The 20,929-nt window shown below is 45.1% G+C and overlaps 1 protein-coding gene across 4 annotated transcripts in view; it reads right to left on the reverse strand.

Moving 5' to 3' along the window:
• LOC125458153 (synaptopodin) overlaps positions 1 to 20,929 on the reverse strand; it is a 92,105-nt gene that overhangs the window by 40,103 nt on the left and 31,073 nt on the right. For 2 of the 4 annotated variants that reach the window (XM_048543087.2, XM_059650556.1), the window contains exon 2: positions 16,172 to 17,282. In XM_048543087.2, the coding sequence (XP_048399044.2) occupies positions 16,172 to 16,553 (382 nt within the window). In that variant the 5' untranslated portion in view covers positions 16,554 to 17,282. Of the gene's footprint in view, positions 1 to 1,714; positions 1,833 to 16,171; positions 17,283 to 20,126; positions 20,143 to 20,929 lie in introns of those variants that run through there. The other 2 variants (XM_048543088.2, XM_059650557.1) reach the window with 2 other exon arrangements.

Consider the following 20,929-nt stretch of genomic DNA (forward strand, 5'->3'; position numbering starts at 1 on the left):
TGAGTTGATATTCATCCTTAAACTGATGGCATTAAAACTTACCTCGTGTGGGATCTTGCTGTGTATGGTTTGGTTTCACATATCCCACATTATGACAGTGACTGCACCTCAAGCAAATGACTATGTTTGCTGTAAAGTGTTTGCGACGCCTCCAGGGTTCCTTTCCTCAATTTGTTTTGTATTATTTTAAAGAGTTGAATCTTACCAAGGGCCGTTAATAAGTAACAGCAGGACTTCGTTTTTTCAGCTCTTGCTCTGAGGAGGTTGCCTCAAGGGTATATCAGCTAGAATCTTCATTGAAGAGATCTGTCTATAATTAGTTGCAGATGTTAACTTAAGCCATGTGCACCAGAAACTCCTTGTCAGTGATTTGTTTATGAGAAGAATGTGTTCCTTGAGGAACCACATTTGAAACTTCCTGATAATCGAGTGGATCATCTGGAGCTTGCCCACAGCCTCATGAATAGACCCCAGCTTCAAAGCTGGCACACGCAAACATTAGCCAGTGGGGGAGGCAATGGCCTAGTGTTATCATCGCTAGGCTGTTAATCAAGAGACCCAAGTAATGTTCTGGAGAACATGTGCCATCCCACCATCTGCCATAGCAGGATTTGAACCCAGGTGAACGGTGAACCACAGGCGAATAATAAGATATCATGGCAGATCTTTTAACTCAACTCCAATTCAGTGTCCTATTCCCATAATCCTTGATTCTTTTAGCATCCAAACATCTGTGGCTCTCAGTCTTGAATGTATTCAACAACTGGACATTCATAGATGATGTGGTGGAGACTTTCAGAGATTCACAAGTGCAGTGAAGAATTTTCTTCTCATCTCAGACTTTAAGGATTGGCCTTTATGTTGAGACTTTGATTGCACCCTGCCCCAACTCATTGAGGAGCCACTCTTCAGCCAGGGGCAACAGCCCTCAGAAGCTATCCTGTCAAATCCACTCAGAATGTTCTCTCAGACAATGAGATCTTCCCTCATTCTCGGTGTTAAGTCAGTGCTGGTTCTCCTCCCCAGGGAGCAGTGTGTTATGTTTGGGTGGATAGGATGCTGCATGGTTCTTTGGCCAACCACAAGGTGGGGCACTTTGTGGAGGGTGTTCATGAGGTGCAGCCTGCTGTAGAGAGCTGGAGTCATTCCTTTAGATGCAATTTGCAGACTTCTTTATAAAAATAAGCAAGCAAGGAGGGAGAAGTACAGACTCCAGAAGCCAAAGGACGACATGATTATATAGCCCTGAGTTGTTCTGCAAGCATTTCATTGCAACACAATCAAAGAATTTGTTTGTTATCCAATCCTACTTGCAATCTTCTCCTCCTACCTTTACCCAGTCTAATCTGCCTTGTCTTGACTTCATTAGCATCACTGCTTTATTTCTCACCTAAGCCTGTCCCCCTTCATTTTCTTCAGTTGCAAATTCCCTGTTCATTCTCCCTGTTCGTCCTGATTCAACTTTCACTGGATTGGAATCTAGCTTTGTTGCCTCGTTCCCTACCTTCATCTGTTCTTTCCCAGAACTTCCAAACTGTGGATCTTCTTAACTCCCAAGGGGTTCCCATACAGAACAATCCTCCACTTTGTGAATGTCTTTCCCCTATCTCTCATTGTCCCCTCCAAGCAGTGGGGCAGCTGACGTTTCTGCCCTTGATCCTACAATGTTCCAAAATCCATTTTTAGCTTCGCCTGACCATTTGACGGATCTCACCTGTCCACATGCGTTTCACTCCCTATGGTGTTGCCTGCAATAAGTCCAAACTTACTGCTTTTCACAGGAAAGTATTCAGCTCCAACCTCTGGTGCGGAGATCCAGCAACCTTTCATTGAGCTTGGCAGGGCTAGTTATAAATAGTTCCTGTGAAGTACCTTTATCTTTTTATTAGTTCACCGGTTTAATTATTAACAGGCTAAACAAGAGGAGTAGGTCACTGAGCTTTGACCCTGTGAAGTGTTGAGGGCTGTACTCATGTGTCTCAAATTTGGAACTGTAAATAAGGAGACTGCCAGGTAGAGACAGGTGGTAGCATAGTAGTCATATCACTGGCCTGGTAGTCTAGAGCAATGCATTGGGGAATATATCCGCCCTAGCCTGGTCCTCTTATGACATGATTGCTTTTAACACAGTCACCCATTCTCACTTATGCCTAGGCCCATTATCACATTGTATGGGTTCCTTTCAGTACAACTCACTACACTCTTCTACTCTTAGCTCTTATTATCACTTTTTCAGCTTCTCTTCTGTTCTCACCTGCTATTCATATTCTCCTTGTTTACTTCTTTCATACCTCTCTCTCTCCCTCTCTCTGTCTCTCTCTGTCCCTCTGGGCTCCATCTTCACCCATGCACTCACCTCCCCTTCCCGCTGCCCCCCACCCGACCTTGTCTTCAGCATAAATATTACTTTAACCTAGCTGTTAACAATTCTAATAAATAGCCAGTGGACTTGAAATGTTAACTCTGCTTTCTCTCCACAGATGTTGCCAGAACTGCTGAGTTTTGCCAGGATTTTCTGATTTTGTTTCAGATCTCCAGCACCTGCTGTTCTCTGTTTTATTATAGTAATCTGCTAGGGATATGGGTTACCCAAGTGGAAAAACGATGTGCTGTTCTTCCAGCTTGCACTGAGCTTGCTGTAGACAACATGCTGCAAGTAGACCCTCAATGTCATTAGGGAGGGAGTTCCAGGATTTTGACCCAGCGACAGTAAAGGAACGGCAATAACGAGTTTTGAGAAGATTTGTAGCTCAGGTTGAGGTTCTGGATGTGAGTTTGCTCGCTGAGCTGGAAGGTTAGTTTTCAGACATTTCGTCACCATTCTAGGTAACATCATCAGTGAGCCTCCGACGAAGCGCTGGTGTTATGTCCCGCTTTCTATTTATCTGGTTAGGTTTCCTTGGGTTGGTGATGTCATTTCCTGTGTTGGTGATGTCATTTCCTGTTCTTTTTCTCAGGGGATGGTAGATTGGCTCCAAATCAATGTGTTTGTTGATGGCGTTCCGGTTGGAATGCCATGCTTCTAGGAATTCTCGTGCATGTCTCTGTTTGGTTTGTCCTAGGATGGATGTGTTGTCCCAATCAAAGTGGTGTCCTTCCTCATCTGTATGTAAGGATACGAGTGATAGTGGGTCATTTCGTTTTGTGGCTAGTTGATGTTCATGTATCCTGGTGGCTAGCTTTCTGCCTGTTTGTCCAATGTAGTGTTTGTCACAGTTCTTGCAAGGTATTTTGTAGATGACGTTCGTTTTATTTGTTGTCTGTATAGGGTCTTTTTAAGTTCATTAGCTGCTGTTTTAGTGTGTTGGTGGGTTTGTGGGCTACCCTGATGCCAAGAGGTCTGAGTAGTCTGGCAGTCATTTCGGAAATGTCTTTGATGTAGGGGAGCGTGGTTATGGTTTCTGAGCCCGTTTTGTCTGTTTGTTTGGGTTTGTTGCTGAGGAATCGGCGGACTGTGTTCATAGGGTACCCATTCTTTTTGAATACGCTGTATAGGTGATTTTCCTCTGCTCTTCGTAGTTCCTCTGTGCTGCAGTGTGTGGTGGCTCGTTGGAATAATGTTCTAATGCAGCTTCGTTTGTGGGTGTTGGGATGGTTGCTCCTGTAGTTCAGTATTTGGTCCGTATGTGTTGTTTTTCTGTAGACGCTGGTTTGAAGTTCCCCATTGGCTGTTCGCTCTACTGTGACATCTAGGAATGGCAGTTTATTGTTGTCTTCCTCCTCTTTTGTGAGTGTTATGCCAGTAAAGGGTATTATTGATGGTCTTCGTCAGAGGCTCACTGATGATGTTACCTAGGTAACACCATTCTAGGTAACATCATCAGTGAGCCTCTGACGAAGACCATCAATAATACCCTTTACTGGCATAACATTCACAAAAGACGAGGAAGACAACAACAAACTGCCATTCCTAGATGTCACAGTAGAGCGAAAACTAGAAACGTCTGAAAACTAACCTTCCAGCTCAGAGAGCAAACTCACATCCGGAACGGCAATAAATTTTGAAAATGAGGTGTTGTTCTTCCAATATTGCTCATTCCAATTTAGTGGTAAGGGCATGGAATGCCCTGCCTATCAATGTAGTTAACTCAGCCACATTAGGGGCATTTAAACAGTCTTTGGATAAGGATATGGACGATGATGGGATAGTGTAGGGGGATGGGCTTAGATTAGTTCACAGGTCGGTGCAACATTGAGGGTGGAAGGGCCTGTTCTGCGCTGTATTGTTCTATGTTCTATGTTCTATGTTTTAATATTCCTCATTGGCTGTTAAGTGGTTTGGGATAACCTTAGTGTGCCATATAATCACAGTGGCTACAAGAGCAAGTCAGAGGCTAGGAATACTACGGTAAGTAACTCAGCTCCCGACTCCTCAAAGCCCATCCACCATCTGCAAGGCACAAGTCAGGAGTGTGATGGAATACTCCCCATTTGCCTGGATGAGTGCAGCCCCAACAGCACTCAAGAAACTTGACACCATCCAGGACAAAGCGTCCCGCTTGATTGGCATTGCATTCACATGTATCCACTCCCTCCACCACCAGTGCTCAGTAGTTTGTACTATCCGCAAAATATACTATAGAAATTCACCAAAGATCCTGAGACAGCAACTTTGAAACCCATGGCCGCTTCCATTAATCAGCAGACACATGGGGAGACCACCATCTGCAAGCTCCCCTCCAAGCCACTCACCATCTTGACTTGAAAATATATTATCCTTTCTCCGCTATCACTAGGTCAAAATCCTGGTATTCCCTCTGAAGAGTATTTTAGGTCAAACCACAGCACATGAACTGCAGCAGTTCAAGAAGGCAGTTGACCACCACTTTCTCAAGGGCAACTGGGAACTGGCAAAGAAATGCTGGCCCATCCATTGAAGCTCACATAGTGAATTAAAAGGTGCTATATAATTGCAAGTTCTTCCTATGATGTCCGCGGGCTTGAAATGTGAGCCAATTCAGAAAAGTCCTGAGTTCAAAAGAGTTGAACAGATGTTAAGCAGTGCAGAGTGAGTTCAAACTTCACTACAGTTCATACGTAACCTTATCCGCCGTCTATGCACTTGTGGCTATAGCAATTATTCTAGCATACTCTATACTGGAACAGCTCTATATGGACTTTGAGCTAGTTCATGTGCCTTCCCTTACTTAATAAAATTTCCTTCATTCTTTTGTCCCTTTTATATTGAAATTTTCTTTTATTCATTTGTGGGATGTGGATGTCTCTGGGAGCAGCATTTATTGCCCGTCCCTAGTTGCCTCTTGAGAAGGTGGTGGTGAGCTGACTTCATGAACTACTGCAGTCCACCTGCTGTGGGTTGACCCACAGTGCCCTTAGGGAGGGTATTCCAGGGTTTTGACCCAGTGACAATGAAGAAACGACAATACATTTCCAGGTCAGGATGGTGAGTGGCTCGGAGGGGAACTTGCAGATGATGGGGATCTCACGTATTGCTGCCCTTGTCCTTCTAGATGGAAGTGGTCGTGGGTTTGGAAGGTGGTGTCTGAGGATCTTTGGTGAATTTCTGCAGTGCATCTTGTAGATAGTATACACTGCTGCTACAGAGCGTCGGTGGGGGACGGAGTGGATACTTGTGGATGTGGTGAGAATCAGATAGGCTGCTTTGGTCTGGATGGTGTCAAGCTGTTGGAGCTGCACCTAATCTGGCAAGTGGGGAGTATTCCATCACACTTCAGACTTGTGCCTTGTAGTTGGTGGACTGGCTTTGAGGAATCAGAAGGTGAGTTCCTTGCTGCAGTATTCCCAGCTTCTGGCCTGCTGTTGCATCCACTGTGTTAATGTGGTGAGTCCTGTTGAGTTTCTGGTCAATGATAACCTCCAGGGTTCAGTGATGATAACATAATTGAATGTCTGGGGGCAGTGGTTAGATTGTCTCTTATTGGTGATGGTCACAGCTTAGCATTTGTGTGGCGCGAAAGTCACTTACCAATTGCCAGCCCAAGCCTGGATATTGTCCAGATCTTGTTGCAAATGAACATGGACTGGTTCAGTATCTGAAGAGCTGTGAATGGTGCTGAACATCGTGCAATCATCAGTGAACATCCCCAATTCTGACCTTATGTTGGAGGGAAGGTCATGGATGAAGCAGCTAAAGCTGTTTGGGCCGAGGACACTGACCTGAGGAACTCCTGCAGCGATGTCCTGAAGCTGAGATGACTGACCTCCAACAACCATGGCCATCTTCCTATGTGCCAGGTATCACTCCAATAACCAGAGAGTTTACCCCCCGATACCTGTAGATTCCAGTTCTGCCAGGGCTCCTTGATAACCACACTTGGTCGAATGCAGCCTTGATTATCAAGGGCTATCACTCTCACCTCACCTCTGGAATACAGCTATTTTGTCCAAGTTTGAATCAAGGATGTAATGAGGTCAGGAGCTGAGTGGCCCTGGCAGAACTCAAACTGGACATCACTGAGTAGATGCTGCCTGATAGCTCTGTTGGTGGCACCTTCCATCATGTTACTGATGATCGAGAGGAGACTGATTGGGCAGTAATTGGCAGGATTTGACCTGCATTTTATATACAGGACATATTTGGGCAATTTTTCACATTGTTGAGCAGATACCAGTGTTGTAACTATTCTGGAACAGCTAGGTGAGGGGAGCGGCGAGTTCTGGAGCACAAGTCTTCAGTACCACTGCTGGAGTGTTGTCAGGGTCCGTAGCCTTTGCAGTATCCAGTGTCTCCAAATGTTTCTTGTTATCACGTGGAGTGAATTGAATTGGCTGAAGACTGGTATCTGTGATGCCGTGGACCATTGGAGGAGGCCAAGATGGATCATCCACGCGGGACATCTGGCTGAAGATTGCTGTGAATTCTTCAGCCTTATCTTTTGTACCGATGTGCTGGGCCCTTCCATCGTTGAGGATGGGGATATTTGTGGAACCTCCTCCTCCAGTGAGTTGTTTAATTGTTCATCACCAGTCGCCACTGCATGTGGCAGGACTGCAGAGTTTAGATCTGATCTGTTAGTTGTGAGATCGCTTAGTTCTGTCTATCACTTGCTGCTTTTGCTGTTTGGCAAGTAATCCTGTTTGGTGGCTTCACCAGGTTGATTCCTCATCTTCAGGTATGCCTGGTGCTGCTCTTGGCATGCTCTCCTGCACTCTCCATTGAACTGGGGTTGATCCCCTGCTTGATGGTAGTGGTTGAGTGGGGGATGTGCTGGGCCATGACGTTACAGATTGTGCTGGAGTACAATTCTGCTGCTGTTGGTGGCCCACAGCGCCTCATGGATGCCCCGTGTTGGGTTGCTAGATCTGTCCCGGTTAGCACGGTGATAGTGCCTCACAACCCAATGAGAGGTTGTTCTGAATGTGAAGGCGGGACTTCGCCTGCACAAGGACTGTGCGACGGTCACTCTTACCGATACTGTCATGGACAGATGCACCTGCGGCTGGCAGATTAGTAAGGATGAGGTCAAGTATGTTCTTCCCTCTTGTTGGTTCCCTCACCACCTGCTGCAGACCCAGTCTAGCAGCTGTGTCCTCTAGAACCCGATCATCTTGATCAGTAGTACCGCTGCCGAGCTGCTCTTGTTGGTGAACATTTTAATCCCCCACCCAGAGTACATTTTGTGCCCTTGCCATCCTCTGTGCTTCCTCCCAGTGTTGTTCAACATTGTGGAGTATTGATTCATCAGCTGAGGGAGGACAACATGTGGTAATCAGCAGGAGGTTTCCTTGCCCATGTTTAACCTGAAGACTCCATGGGGTCTGGAATCAATGTTGAGGACTCTGAGAGCAACACCCTCCTGACTGTATACCACAGTGCTGCCCCCTCTGCTGGATCTGTCCTGCTGGTGAGACAGGACATGTTTAGGGATGGTGATGGTGGTGTCTGGGACATTGTAAGGTATGATTCTGAGAGTATGACTATGTCATGCTTGAGCAGTCTGAGACAGCTCTCCCAATTTTGGCACTAACCCCCAGGTGTTAGAGAGCAGGACTTTCTATGGTCGACAGGGCTGTTTCTGCCGTTGTCGTTTCCAGTACCTAGGTTAATGCCAAGTGATCCGTCCAGTTTCATTTATTTGAGACTTTGTAGCGATTGGTACAACTGAGTGGCTGCTGGACCATTTCAGAGGGAAGTTGAGTGTCAACCACATTGCTGTGAGTTTGGAGTCACATGTAGGCCAGACTGGGTAAGGATGGCAGATTTCCTTCACTGAAGGGTATTAAGTTTTTCCAACAATTGACAATGATTTCATGATGATCAGTAGATTCTTAATTCCAGATTTTTGTTTTGATTGAATTCAAATTCCACCATCTACCATGGTAGGATTCAAACCCAGCTCCCAGAACGTTAGCTGGGTTTCTGGATTTATAGTCCTGCGATAACACCAGTAGGCCATCATCTACCATATTGGCTGCCCGTTACCTGGTAAGGGGACTTGAGGAAGTGAGTGCAGAAAATTTGAAGAGGAAATGGAGATGTGGTGGTAATGTCACTGGACTACGGTCCAGGCTGATTGCTGGGGTCATGGATTCAAATCTCAATCGTGCCCATTTAAATTCAATTCATAAAATCTAGCATGTATACTTAGCTTTAATGATGGCAGCTACAATCCACTGTCATAAAAGGTTGTCTGGGCCACTAATGCCCATTTCAGAAGGAAATCTGCCATCTCTAGCTCATCTGGCCTACACGTGACTCCCACTTGCCCTCTGAAATGGCTGAGGAAGCCACCCCTTTCAAGGGCAATTATAAGACCATAAGACATAGGAGTGGAAGTAAGGCAATTCGGCCCATCAAATCCACTCCACCATTTAAATCGTGGCTGATGGGCATTTCAACTCCACTTACCCGCACTCTCCCTGTAGCCCTTGATCCCTTGTGAGATCAAGAATTTGTTGATCTCTGCCTTGAAGACGTTTAACGTCCCGGCCTCCACTGCGCTCCGTGGCAATGAATTCCACAGGCTCACCACTCTCTGGCTGAAGAAATGTCTCCTTATTTCCGTTTTAAATTTACCCCTGCTAATTCTAAGGCTGGACTCAGGGGTCCTAGTCTCCCCGCCTAACAGAAACAACTTCCCAGCGGCCACCCTTATTATGGATTGGTAACAAATGCTGGTCTTGCCTACATTGCCTGCTTCCCATAAAAGAATGAAAGTAATCCCTGCTGAATGGTGGTGCTGGAACAGGATCAGTCTGGTAAACCGGGATCAGTCAGATAACCTGGGATCAATCAGAGAGCCTGGGATCAGTCAGGCAGCCCGGGATCGGTCAGAGAGCCTGTGATCAGTCAGGTAACTGCCAACTCTCCATCAGTCTACTCTCAGTTGCCTGTAAAGTGATGGTTAGTGTCATCAATAGTACTATCAAGCAGTACCTGCTCAGCAACACCCAGTTTGGGTTCTGCCAGGGCCACTTGGCTCCTGATGTCATTACAGACTTTGTTCAAACATGGATAAAAGAGCTGAATTCCAGAGGTGTGGTGAGAGTGCCAGTCCTTGACATCAAGGCTGCATTCGAATGAGTGTGACATTTAGAATCTCTAGCTAAATTGAAAGCAATGGGAATCGGAAAAACATTCCATTGGCTGGTGTCATACCTGGCACAACAGAAGATGGGTGTGGTTGTTGGAGGGTCAGTTATCTCAGCTCCAGGATATCTCTGCAGGAATTCCTTGGGGTAGGGTCCTAGGCCCAACCGTCGTCAGCTGCTTCATCCATGACCTTCCCTACAGCATAAGCTCAGAAGTGGGGATGTTCACCAACGATTGCACAATGTTCAATATCATTTACAACTCCTCAGATACTGGAGTAGTCCATGACAAAATGCAAGTAGACCTGGACAATATTGAGGCTTTGACTGACAAGTAGCAAGTAACATTAGTGCCACATGAGTGTCAGGCAGTAAGCCATCTCCAATAGGAAACAATTTAACCACTTTCCGTTGACGTTCAATGGTGTTACTCTCACTGAACCACCAAATATCATCATTCTCAGAGTTGCCATTCACAGAAACTCACTGTACTTATATTTATACTGGCTACAAGAGCAGTTCAGAAGCTTGGAATATTACAGTGAGTGACTCCCCAAAATCCTGTCCACTATCTACAAAGCACGAGTCAGGAATGTGATGGAATACTCCCCACTTGTCTGGATGGGTGCAGCTCCAACAACACTCAAGAAGCTTGACACCATCTATGACAAAGCCGTCCATGTGATTGACATCAAACTCTAAACATTCAGTGACTTCACCACCACCACTCAATAGCAGCAGTGAGTATGGCCTGTTAGATGCACTGTATAAATTTACCAAAGATTCTTTGGCAGCACCTTCCAAACTCATGACCACTTTCATCTAGAAGGATAAGGGCAGCAGATGCATGGGAACACCACTACTTGTAAGTTCCCTCCAAGCCACTCACAATCCAAGTTGGAAATAAATCGCTGTTTCTTCACTTTCGCAGGTTCAGAATCCTGGAATTCCATCCCCAATGGGGACACATACAGCACATGGACTACTGTGGCCCAAGAACGCAGCTCACCACCACCTTTTTCAAGGGCAGCTAGGTTTGAGCAATAAATACTGGCCTAGCCATGAGTGAATAATAAAAGTGTGATTATGCCAATTCATTTTGTGTTACAATCAGGAATCCTTTATTTGAAAACCTCACAACTAGATTTTGCAGATGAAGCATATTTTTGGTTTTGGGGTATATTTCCCTTACTGTTTGAGGTCTTTCAATAATCACCTCAAAAGCAAAATCTTCATTTAACTCTGGAACTCGTACTCTTGTCTGTTGGGAAATGAGTTCACGTTATCAAAATTTTAATAGTACGTATATGCTTTTTATCGTTGTCTCTGCACTTACTCATCTTTGTTTCCATTTGTTGCTACCCTAACCACTATAGTCCATTTGGGTCTGTTCTGGTCTATTTGGGCCATTTGGCAAAGCACCTTACTTGACCCTAACAGCTGTAAAAGAGAGTTTTTCTTTCCAAAGGGCCTGAACTCAGCGTGTCTACAGGTCTGTTCAGGTCCATGTCTGAGAAAATTTTGCTTTTTATCTTTGATAATGGGAACTGCAGATGCTGGAGAATCCAAGATAATGAAATGTGAGGCTGGATGAACACAGCAGGCCAAACAGCATCTCAGGAGCACAAAAGCTGACGTTTCGGGCCTAGACCCTTCATCAGAGACGGGTCTAGGCCCAAAACGTCAGCTTTTGTGCTCCTGAGATGCTGCTGGGCCTGCCGTGTTCATCCAGCCTCACATTTCATTATCTTGCTTTTTATCTTGTTGCTTTTCAGATGTGCAGATAAAGGAAGCCTGTAATTATGGTTTCATTTATCCAATCAACACAATTTTAAGTATATTCTGGGCACGTTTCCTGAAGTTTTTGTTTATTTTGCCACCCATGGCACGCTTGCCTGAGTCACAAGGTCCTATTTCAGGATTTGAGCATAAAAATCAAGGCTGACACTCCAGAACGTTGCCACATTCGCTGTCAGACTCTAAAAAGCACTACTGAGTCCTTCTCTCATCTGCTTCAACTTTGTCATTAATATTGAGGCTGTCTGATCAGTCACTTCTGCTTTTCCCTCTCTCTTACCTGAGCCTTGGGCTTGTATGTTTCTCCAAGTTCCGTCTTATTTTCGAATAAACCCGTTCAGTGATGTTATTACACACCTCTCGGGAAGCTGGGACTTGGAGCCCAACCTCCCAGTCCAGGGGTAGAGACACCACTATTGCGGCGCAGAGGTCTCCCTCCCCATCTTCTGTTCATCCTTCTCCAATCTGAGACCCACTTCCTGCTTTCTTGAACCTCTTCCCACCAAACTGCTGACAATCCCACTTTGATTCCTAGCTCCCGACATGTTTGCCAATATTATGAATAATCTCCTGTCTTCAGGTACTATCCACCCCCTCCTTAAATGTGCAGTTTCCCAGTACCTTCAGTTTCCTTTCCTCAAAAATCTATCTCGGATTTCATGTTCTTGCAAATTGTCTCCCTTTCTTCTCTGAGGTTCTTACACGTGCTGTTGCAAGCCCACCAATAAAAAAAATTCAAAACCTAAACTTTCTTATTCTGTGTGTGGATGTACTTGCTGGAGAAGGAGCAATATTTGACCTTCTGTTGGGAAATAAGGCAGGACAAGTTATGGATGTATCAATGGTGGACCGCTTTGGGGCAAGTCATCATAATTGCATTAGTTTTAAGATAGTATGTTCCTGTTAGTGTGAAGGGTGAAGGCTGGAAGGTGTAGGGAATGCTTGATGACTAAAAAACTGAGTCTCTGGTCAAGAAAAAGATGATGTGGAGGTCCCGGGGTTGGACTGGGGTGGACATGGTCAAAAACAACACAACATTAGGTTATAGCCCAATGCGTTTATTTGAAAACACAAACTTCCGGACTCTCTCGCCTTCTTCAGGTTCTCGTGACAGAGAAAGCAAAAAGATACAGAATTTATAAGTAAAAGATCGAAGAGTCACACACTGATGCGAATTAAACAGACCTAAGATACTGTTAAACCTTTAATCAGCTCGAAAGGACATGCAGGTTTCAATTCTGCTCAGGGGTAAGTAAAGGTTTCATCAAAGAAGAGGTGACATCTCAGGTCAGATAATGCATGTTAGGTGTGATGTCCTGTTTAGAACCTGTTTGTGTTTCGACTTGGAGTTAAACTTCTAAAGTTGGACCTTGGGTCCATGTCACACTGCAGGTGACCCCACCACACTCTACACTCTCACACAAACACTCACATGCACACACACATTCATGCATGTGTGCGTGCACACACACAATTGTGCCCACACACACTCGCGCACATACATGTACGTGCATGCGCACATACACACGTGCATGCACACAGATACAGACTGCAAACACACGCACACACTTGCACACATTCAAGCACATGCACACGCGCGCATGCGTACACATACATTCATGCATCCACACAGGCACACACACTTTCACACGTACACGCAGTCGTGCACATACACTCGTGTGAATACACACACACATGCACACGCAAGCCTATGGGGTGAATTTGCATTTGCAGATTCGTTCTGTTTTGTCAAAAAGTACACAACTTGTATACAGTCAGTCAATGTAGCATTTTATGAATTCCTAGCTTAGAAATCTGACTCCCAAGTAGAAACAGATTCCAAACTGGGCGTCACACCTAACATGCATTATCTGACCTGCGATGTCACCTCTTCTTTGATGAAACCTTTACTTACCCCTGAGCAGAATTGAAACCTGCATGTCCTTTCGAACTGATTAAAGGTTTAACAGTATCTTAGGTCTGTTTAATTCGCATCAGTGGGTGACCCTTTGATCTTTTACTTATAAATTCTGAGTCTTTTTGCTTCCTCTGTCATGAACACCTGGAGAAGGAGAGAGACTCTAAAAACTTGTCTTTTTAAATAAACCTGTTGGACTGTAACCTGGTGTTGTATGGTTTTGAGCAAAAGAAAGCTGGAGGCATATGACAGGTATAGATGCTGGGATCAAGTGAATCCCTAGGGGAGTATAAGGGCGGTAGAAGTATACTTAAGAGGGAAATCAGGGGGGCAAAAATGGGACTGAGATAGCTTTGCAAATAGAGCTAAGGAGAATCCAAAGAGACTGTGACAATGCACTAAAGGCTAAAGAGTAACTAGGGAGAGAGTAGGTCCTGTTAAAGATCAATGTGGCCATCTGTGTGTGGGACTATAGGAGATGGGTGAGATTCTAAATGAATATTTCACATCATTATTTACTGTGGAGAAGGACATGGAAGCTATGGTGCTTGGGGTGATATAAATAGAGATGTCTTGAAAAGGGATCATATTACAGAAGAGGAGGTGCTAAAGGTCTTAAAACATATAAAGGTAGACAAATCCCCAGGACTTGATTGGGGGTTTCCCAGAACTTTGTGGGAAGCTAGGGAAGAAATTGTTAGGCCTTGCTGAGATACTTGTATTATCGACAGCCAAAGTTGAGGTGTTGGAGGACTGGAGGTTGGCTAATGTTTGCCATTATTTCAGAAAAGCTGTAAGGAAAAGCCAGGGAGCTATTGACTGCTAAATCTTATATCTGTGGTGGGTACCAAGGTGTAGAGGTGGATGAACACAGCAGGCCAAGCAGCATCATAGGAGCAGGAAAGCTGACGTTTCGGGCCTAGACTCTTCAGCGTCTGCAGTTCCTATTATCTCTACCAGTGGTGGGTAAGTTGTTTGAGGAGATTCTGAGATATAGGATTTATGCACATTTGGAGAGGCAAGGACTGATTAGGGAGGTCAACATGGCTTTGTTCGGGAAATCGTGTCTTAGTAACTTGGCTGAGTTTTTTGAAAAAGTCCCAGAGAAGATTAATGAAAATGGAGCAGTAGACGTTGTCTATATGGACTTCAGCAAAGGACTTGGAAAAGGATCCACATGTCAGACTGGATGGGAAGGCTAGATCACATGGGATCTAGGAGGAGCAAGCCAATTGGATACAAAACTGACTGAAGGTAGGAGACAAAGGGTGGTGGTAGAGTGCTGTTTCGTAGGCTGGAGGCCTGTGACCAGTAGTATGCCACAAGGATTGGTGCTGGATCAACTGCTTTTTATCATTTATATAAATGATTTGGATGTGTATAGAAGGCACGGTTAGTAAGTTTACTGATGACACCAGGATAGGTAGTATAGTGGACATGGAAGAAGATTATCTCAGGGCATAACAAAATCTTGAGCAGATGGGCCAATGGGCTGAGAAGTGGCAGACGGGGTTTGATTAAGATAAATGTGAGGTGTTGCATTTAGGTAAGACAAACCAGGCCAGTATTTATACCCAGGTAGGACCCTGGGCAATGTTGGTGAACAAAGAGACCTAGGGATGCAGGTGCATAGTTCCTGGAAAGTTGAGTCACTGGTAGACAGGGTGGTGAAGAAGCATTTGGTCTTTTGGTCAGAACATTGTGTGCAGGAATTGGGACGGCATATTGTGGCTGTACAGGACATTGGTGGGGCCAATTTTAGAAGACTGTGTGCACTTCTGGCTGCCCTTTTATTGGATGGATGTTGTTACAAAGATGTTGCTTGAACTGGAGGGTTTGAGCTATAGGGAGAGGCTGAATAGGCTGGGGCTATTTTCCCTGAAGTGTCAGAGGCTGAGGGGTGACCTTATAGAGGTTATAAAATCATGAGGGGCATGGGTAGAGCAATAGTATAGTGGTTAGCGCTGCTGCCTCACAGTGCCAGGGACCCAGGTTTGATTCCAGGCTTGGGTGACTGTCTGTTTGCATGTTCTCCCTATGTCTGCGTGGGCTTCCTCCAGGTGCGCCAATTTCTTCCCACAGTCCAAAGTTATGTAGGTTGACAATGGTAAATTGCCCATAATGGCCAGGGATGTGCAGGCTAGCTGGATTAACCATGGGAAATGCTGTGTTACGGGGTCTGGGTGGGATGCTCCTTAGATAGTCACCTGCATTTATATAGCATCTTTCCCATCATTAAAAAAAAACCCAAGGTGCTACTACACAGGAGGACTACCACCCAAAACTGTACCCAAAGACACATTAAATGATATTGTAGTGAGTGGTTTGGGTCTGGAATGCACTGCCTGGAAGTTTGGTGGAGGCACATTGATTTGAGGCTTTCCCTCCAAAGGTGCAGTCCGAATCACTGACCTTCTGACAGTGAGGTAGTCCCTCAGTACTTCCCCTCTGATTGTATGGTACTCCCTCAGTACTGACCCTCCGACAGTGCAGTACTCCTTCAGCATTCTAACCATGTGGCACCTTCTCAGTATTGGCCCTCCAACAGTGCAGAAAGTAACTGACCCTCTGATATTGTACCATTCTCCCAGGACTCCCCCTCCAACAATGCGGCGCTCCTGCATTAACTGCTCCTCCAACACAGTTGCACACTTCTAGTATTACCCCTGTGACAGTATTTCACTCCTACTCTAATAACTCTTGAAAATGTGATTCTCCCTCGGTATTGCCCCTCTGACAATATAACATTCCCTAAGCATTGCCCCTCTGAACCGTGTGGTGCTCCCTCAGTAACTGCACTGCGAGAGTTAGGTCACAGACTGACGCAGGTCTTTATGAATTACTGCCATTTGATCTGTCTGGTTTATGTGTGTGTTTTTTTAATGAGGTATAAAATGATACTGTAAGCCTGTAAGAGCCAGGAGGAAATAAAATAATTCTTACTTGCTGGTCTTTGAAGTCGAGTCAAACCTGGTGCCACAGATGGCGCTATCTTGGGAGGTCTGTACATCCTGCTGTCAATAGACCCAGTCTTATTTGCTGTGACCAATCCAGATGAATCGGTCAAGGGGCAGGCGTCTTCCTTCAGGGTGGAGGCTGGCTCCCTCACAGACCCTTCACTGATCATGGGACTTGATTCCATGCTCTCGGCAATGCTGTTTTCTTTCTCTGCAGCCGTGCCTCTGGCCTGGCATTCCTCTCTGTATTCCCAGTTCCTCAGATGGTTCTCCTGGTGATCCATGAGGAATGTTGGGGAGTTGGCCTTTGTCTCATTGGGGGTTTGGCTGAAGTAGCCAAAGGGAGGCACATTTGCCCCCAGCTCCATGCAGCTGGAGTGTTTGGGTTTGGTGAGGGCACTCGCGGTATTCGGGAATGGAGACAAGGGGATGTCCCCTCACTTTCAGCTTTAAGAGGCTTGTAAATGATGAATTAAAATATAAATGAAGTCCTCCTATGTGCTGACTATTGTAAATGTTTCCACTTCAATCTTAAAATGACTTTGTTGTGATCAGCTTCCTTGTTGGACAGTTTAAATTGAATGTGACATCAGCTTTATCGTGAAGGTACAGGCAGGTTCTGCTTCAAATGTCAGAAGAGAGACCATTTAAACAATTTTCACTGTTTGCTTTGGTATTTGTCTTTTGACAGGTCCCAGAAATCTCTCCTTGTTTGTTTGATTATTTACTGATACTGTTACCAAGCTCAAGATGCTTCAAGGGAGTAATCAGCAGATGAAAAGGATTCTCTTGTCCTACACAAAGAAAATATCCATTTAGGTTTAGGCAGTCTTGACCCTTCTTAGATCGTTCTGGATGGACCACAAAGCTTCACATCAGGCTAGCGCTGTCTGCTTTCTGATGTGCTAATTCTGCCCTGTGAGTCTTAACCATGCAATCTTTTCCCATGGCTTGGTGTTTGGATGGAGAGCTGTTGGCATTTGCGCATCATAGGTAGGCTGTTCCTCGCGTCCCTTTCTGTGTCTCTCTTTCTGCTAGCTGTCCTGCCATAGCCGTCCCCCTTTTCTGTGAAGCATCTCTGTTTCAGGTGTCTTTACCTAAATTAAAACATGAGAGAGATGCAATGGTGAAGGCAACTGTGTATCTCTGTGAGGCATGCCCCTCCAAAATACCAATCAGAACTGAAAATAAATTCCCCTCGCCCACATTTGCCTCCCTTCCAAAGAAGGTTTTTTTTCAGGAGGACTGAGGACAGAAAATATTTTAAAAGCTTAAAAAGAAGGCGCAGGTACAGTGGACAGTCTGTTTACAGCAATCTTTGAAGGTGACAGGGAACATTAGGTAGACAGTCAAAAAAAAAGCAGAACTTCCTTTGCTTTATAAATCATAGAATCCCTGTAGTCCGGAAAGAGGCCATTTGGCCCACTGAAACTACTTGACCCTCCGAAGACCATCCCACCCACACGCACTTCCCTACCCTATCCCCATAACTCCACATTTCCCATGGCTAATCCACTTAGCTTGTACATCCTTGGACACTTTGGGCAATATAGCATTGCCAGTCCACCCAACCTGCATATCTTTGGTCAGTTGTAGGAAACCAGAGCACCCAGAGGAAACCCACGTAGACTTATAGATTCAAAGATTTATTCAGTGCTGAAATGGAGCCTCATCTCCTTAAGTCTGCACCAACATAGCTACCACTAAAAGTGCACTAATCACAATTTTCTGCACTTGTCCCATATCCTTGAATGTTATGATATTTGAAGTATTCATCTCAATCATTTTTAAAGATTTGAAGTTTTCTAGCCTCCTTTCCTTTCCAGGCAGTGTATTCCAGATCCTCATGACATGCTCAATGTTTCTCAGTCTGAAGGCCTGTGACCAGTGGTGTGCCACAAGGATCGGTCCTGGGTCCACTGCTTTTTGTCATTTATACAAATGATTTGAATATGACTGTAGGAGGCACGGTTAGTAAGTTTACTGATGACACCAAGATAGGTGTATAGTGGACATTGAAGAAGATTATCAGAGTACAGCAAGATCTTGAGCAGATGGGCCAATGGGCTGAGAAGTGGCAGACGGGGTTTGATTAAGATAAATGTGAGGTGTTGCATTTAGGTAAGACAAACCAGGCCAGTATTTATACCCAGGTAGGACCCCGGGGAATGTTGGTGAACAAAGAGACCTAGGGATGCAGGTGCATAGTTCCTGGAAAGTTGAGTCACTGGTAGACAGGGTGGTGAAGAAGCATTTGGTCTTTTGGTCAGAACATTGTGTGCAGGAATTGGGACGTCATATTGTGGCTGTACAGGACATTGGTGAGGCCAATTTTAGAACACTGTGTGCAATTCTGGCTGCCCTTTTATTGGATGGATGTTGTTACAAAGATGTTGCTTGAACTGGAGGGTTTAAGCTATAGGGAAAGGCTGAATAGGCTGGGGCTATTTTCCCTGAAGTGTCAGAGGCTGAGGGGTGACTTTATAGAGGTTATAAAATCATGAGGGGCATGGGTAGAGCAACACAACAGTATAGTGGTTAGCGCTGCTGCCTCACAGCGCCAGGGACCCAGGTCTGACTCCAGTCTGGTGACTGTCTGTTTGCACGTTGTCCCTGTGTCTGCGTGGGTTTCCTCCGGGTGGTCCAGTTTCACCCCACAGTCCAAAGATGTGCAGGCTAGGTAGATTGACAATGGTAAATTGCCCATAATGGCCAGGGATGTGCAGGTGAAGTGGATTAACCATGGGAAATGCTAGGTTATGGGGTCTGGGTGGGATGCTCCTCAGATAGTCAATGCGGACTTGATGGGTCGGATGGCCTCTATTTTGCACTGTTACAGTCTGAGAATTAGGGCCTGTCTGGGTAGGAGAGATATTAGGAAGCACCACTACACACAAAGTGTGGTAGATATTTGGAACTCTCTTCCAAAAATGGTAGTGGATGCTGGATCAGTTGCTCATTTTAAATTTGAGGGAGGCAAGTGTTTGTTAAGCAATGGTATTAAGGGATATGGGCCAAAGACAGGTCGATCTAGATTTCATATTTTGTTGTCATATGTACTCAAATGTAGAAGTAAAGGAAAATGTCATAAGGCCAGAGATCAACCATGATCACATTGAATGGTGAAACTGGATCGAGGGGCTGAATGGCTTACTCCTGTTCCTATGTTTCTCCCTCTGACTCGTTCTAACACCAATTTACCTTCACGTACCTGTTTCCAGTCCACTCTATGCTAAATTGCATCAGTAAACTTGGCTTTTCCCCAGCTGAGAGCATTTATGTCTGGTTTGTATTGGTTCCTTACTGTAAGTACACTCAATTTGCCTGGATTTTTCACCGATTACAACTGAACGATGATCTACGTAATGTGATTTGATGCAGTTTAAACACGACTTCCTCAAAATCATTTTGTGATTTGGAGTGAGGCATGCTTTGAGAAATTTAAATCGACAGGAAATGCTCACCTCCCCACAAGGCCCTGTGGAGGTTTGGAAAATGAAAACAAAAGCAATTTGTATCATCTGTGGCTGGTGATGGCAACAATAAATCCCTTTCCTCTGATGGTTTGGGGCCTACAACTGGGGCTGGAATCTGCCGAGTGTCTGATTAGTATCGGCACGCAGCATCTGGGATAATTGGTTCAAAAACTGCACAAGATATGGTGTGGGTTTTGATCATTGCAGGCTGACCTTTGGGATCTGTGAGCTGAGAGGGTCCCTGTCTGTTTAAGGCCTATCAAACTGCAGTCGATGCCTTGCTGTGCAGCTTTTTCCTTTTTTATAGTAACTTCCTTTCTATTCCCACTGTGACCTGTGCAAACGGGTGGAAAGGAGTCACAGGACAATTCATACTCTGGCAGGATAGCATTGTTAAAAAAAATCCAAGAACTTATGTCAGTGAAGCACCTTTAAGAGGAGAGATAAAGCTGTTTAGGCTCATACTTGCTGGTCTCAGATGAGAGGAAATCTAATTGTAGAAGATTCTAAAGGAGATTGATTGACAAAGTAGACATGGTAAGGATGCTTCCTCGTGTCGGCCAATCTAGAATGAGAGGTCATAGTTTTAGGATAAAGAGTAGCAGATTTAAAACTGAGGTGAGGAGAAATTATTTCTCTCAAAGGGTCGTGAATCTGTGGATTCACCACCCGAGTGTGTTGGACAAAGGGGCACCAAGTAAATTTAAGGAGGTGATGGACAAAATTTTAATCAGTAACAGATTAACGGGATATGGAAAATGGGCAGGAAAATGGAGGTGAGATGAGATCAGGTTACGTGACTTGTTCTGTTAGTGCCCTCCTGGGCCCTTCCAAGTCAATGGCTAACCCAATGTCTCTGTGTGTCATCATCACAGTGGGGGTGCTATCACATTCTTCCACCTACTAACCCTTTCAGAGCCCTGTACAATATTGTCTGTTTCTCATTTCATAGAATCCCCATCTGTACAGTGTGGAAGCAGGCTATTCAGCCCATCAAGTTTGTATTGACCCTGCAAAGACCCCCCTGCCCTATCCCCATTATCCCTGCATTTCTCATGGTCAACCCACCCAGCCTGCACATCCCTGGACACTATGTGTAATTTAGCACGGCCAATCCACCCTGACCTGCACATCCCTGGACACTATGTGTTATTTAACATGGCCAATCCACCCTGACCTGCACATCCCTGGACACTATGTGTTATTTAGCATGGCCAATCCACCCAGCCTGCACATCCCTGGACACTATGTGTTATTTAACACGGCCA

The sequence above is a fragment of the Stegostoma tigrinum genome, chromosome 13, assembly GCF_030684315.1.
Source record: "Stegostoma tigrinum isolate sSteTig4 chromosome 13, sSteTig4.hap1, whole genome shotgun sequence".
Lineage (NCBI taxonomy): Eukaryota > Metazoa > Chordata > Chondrichthyes > Orectolobiformes > Stegostomatidae > Stegostoma > Stegostoma tigrinum.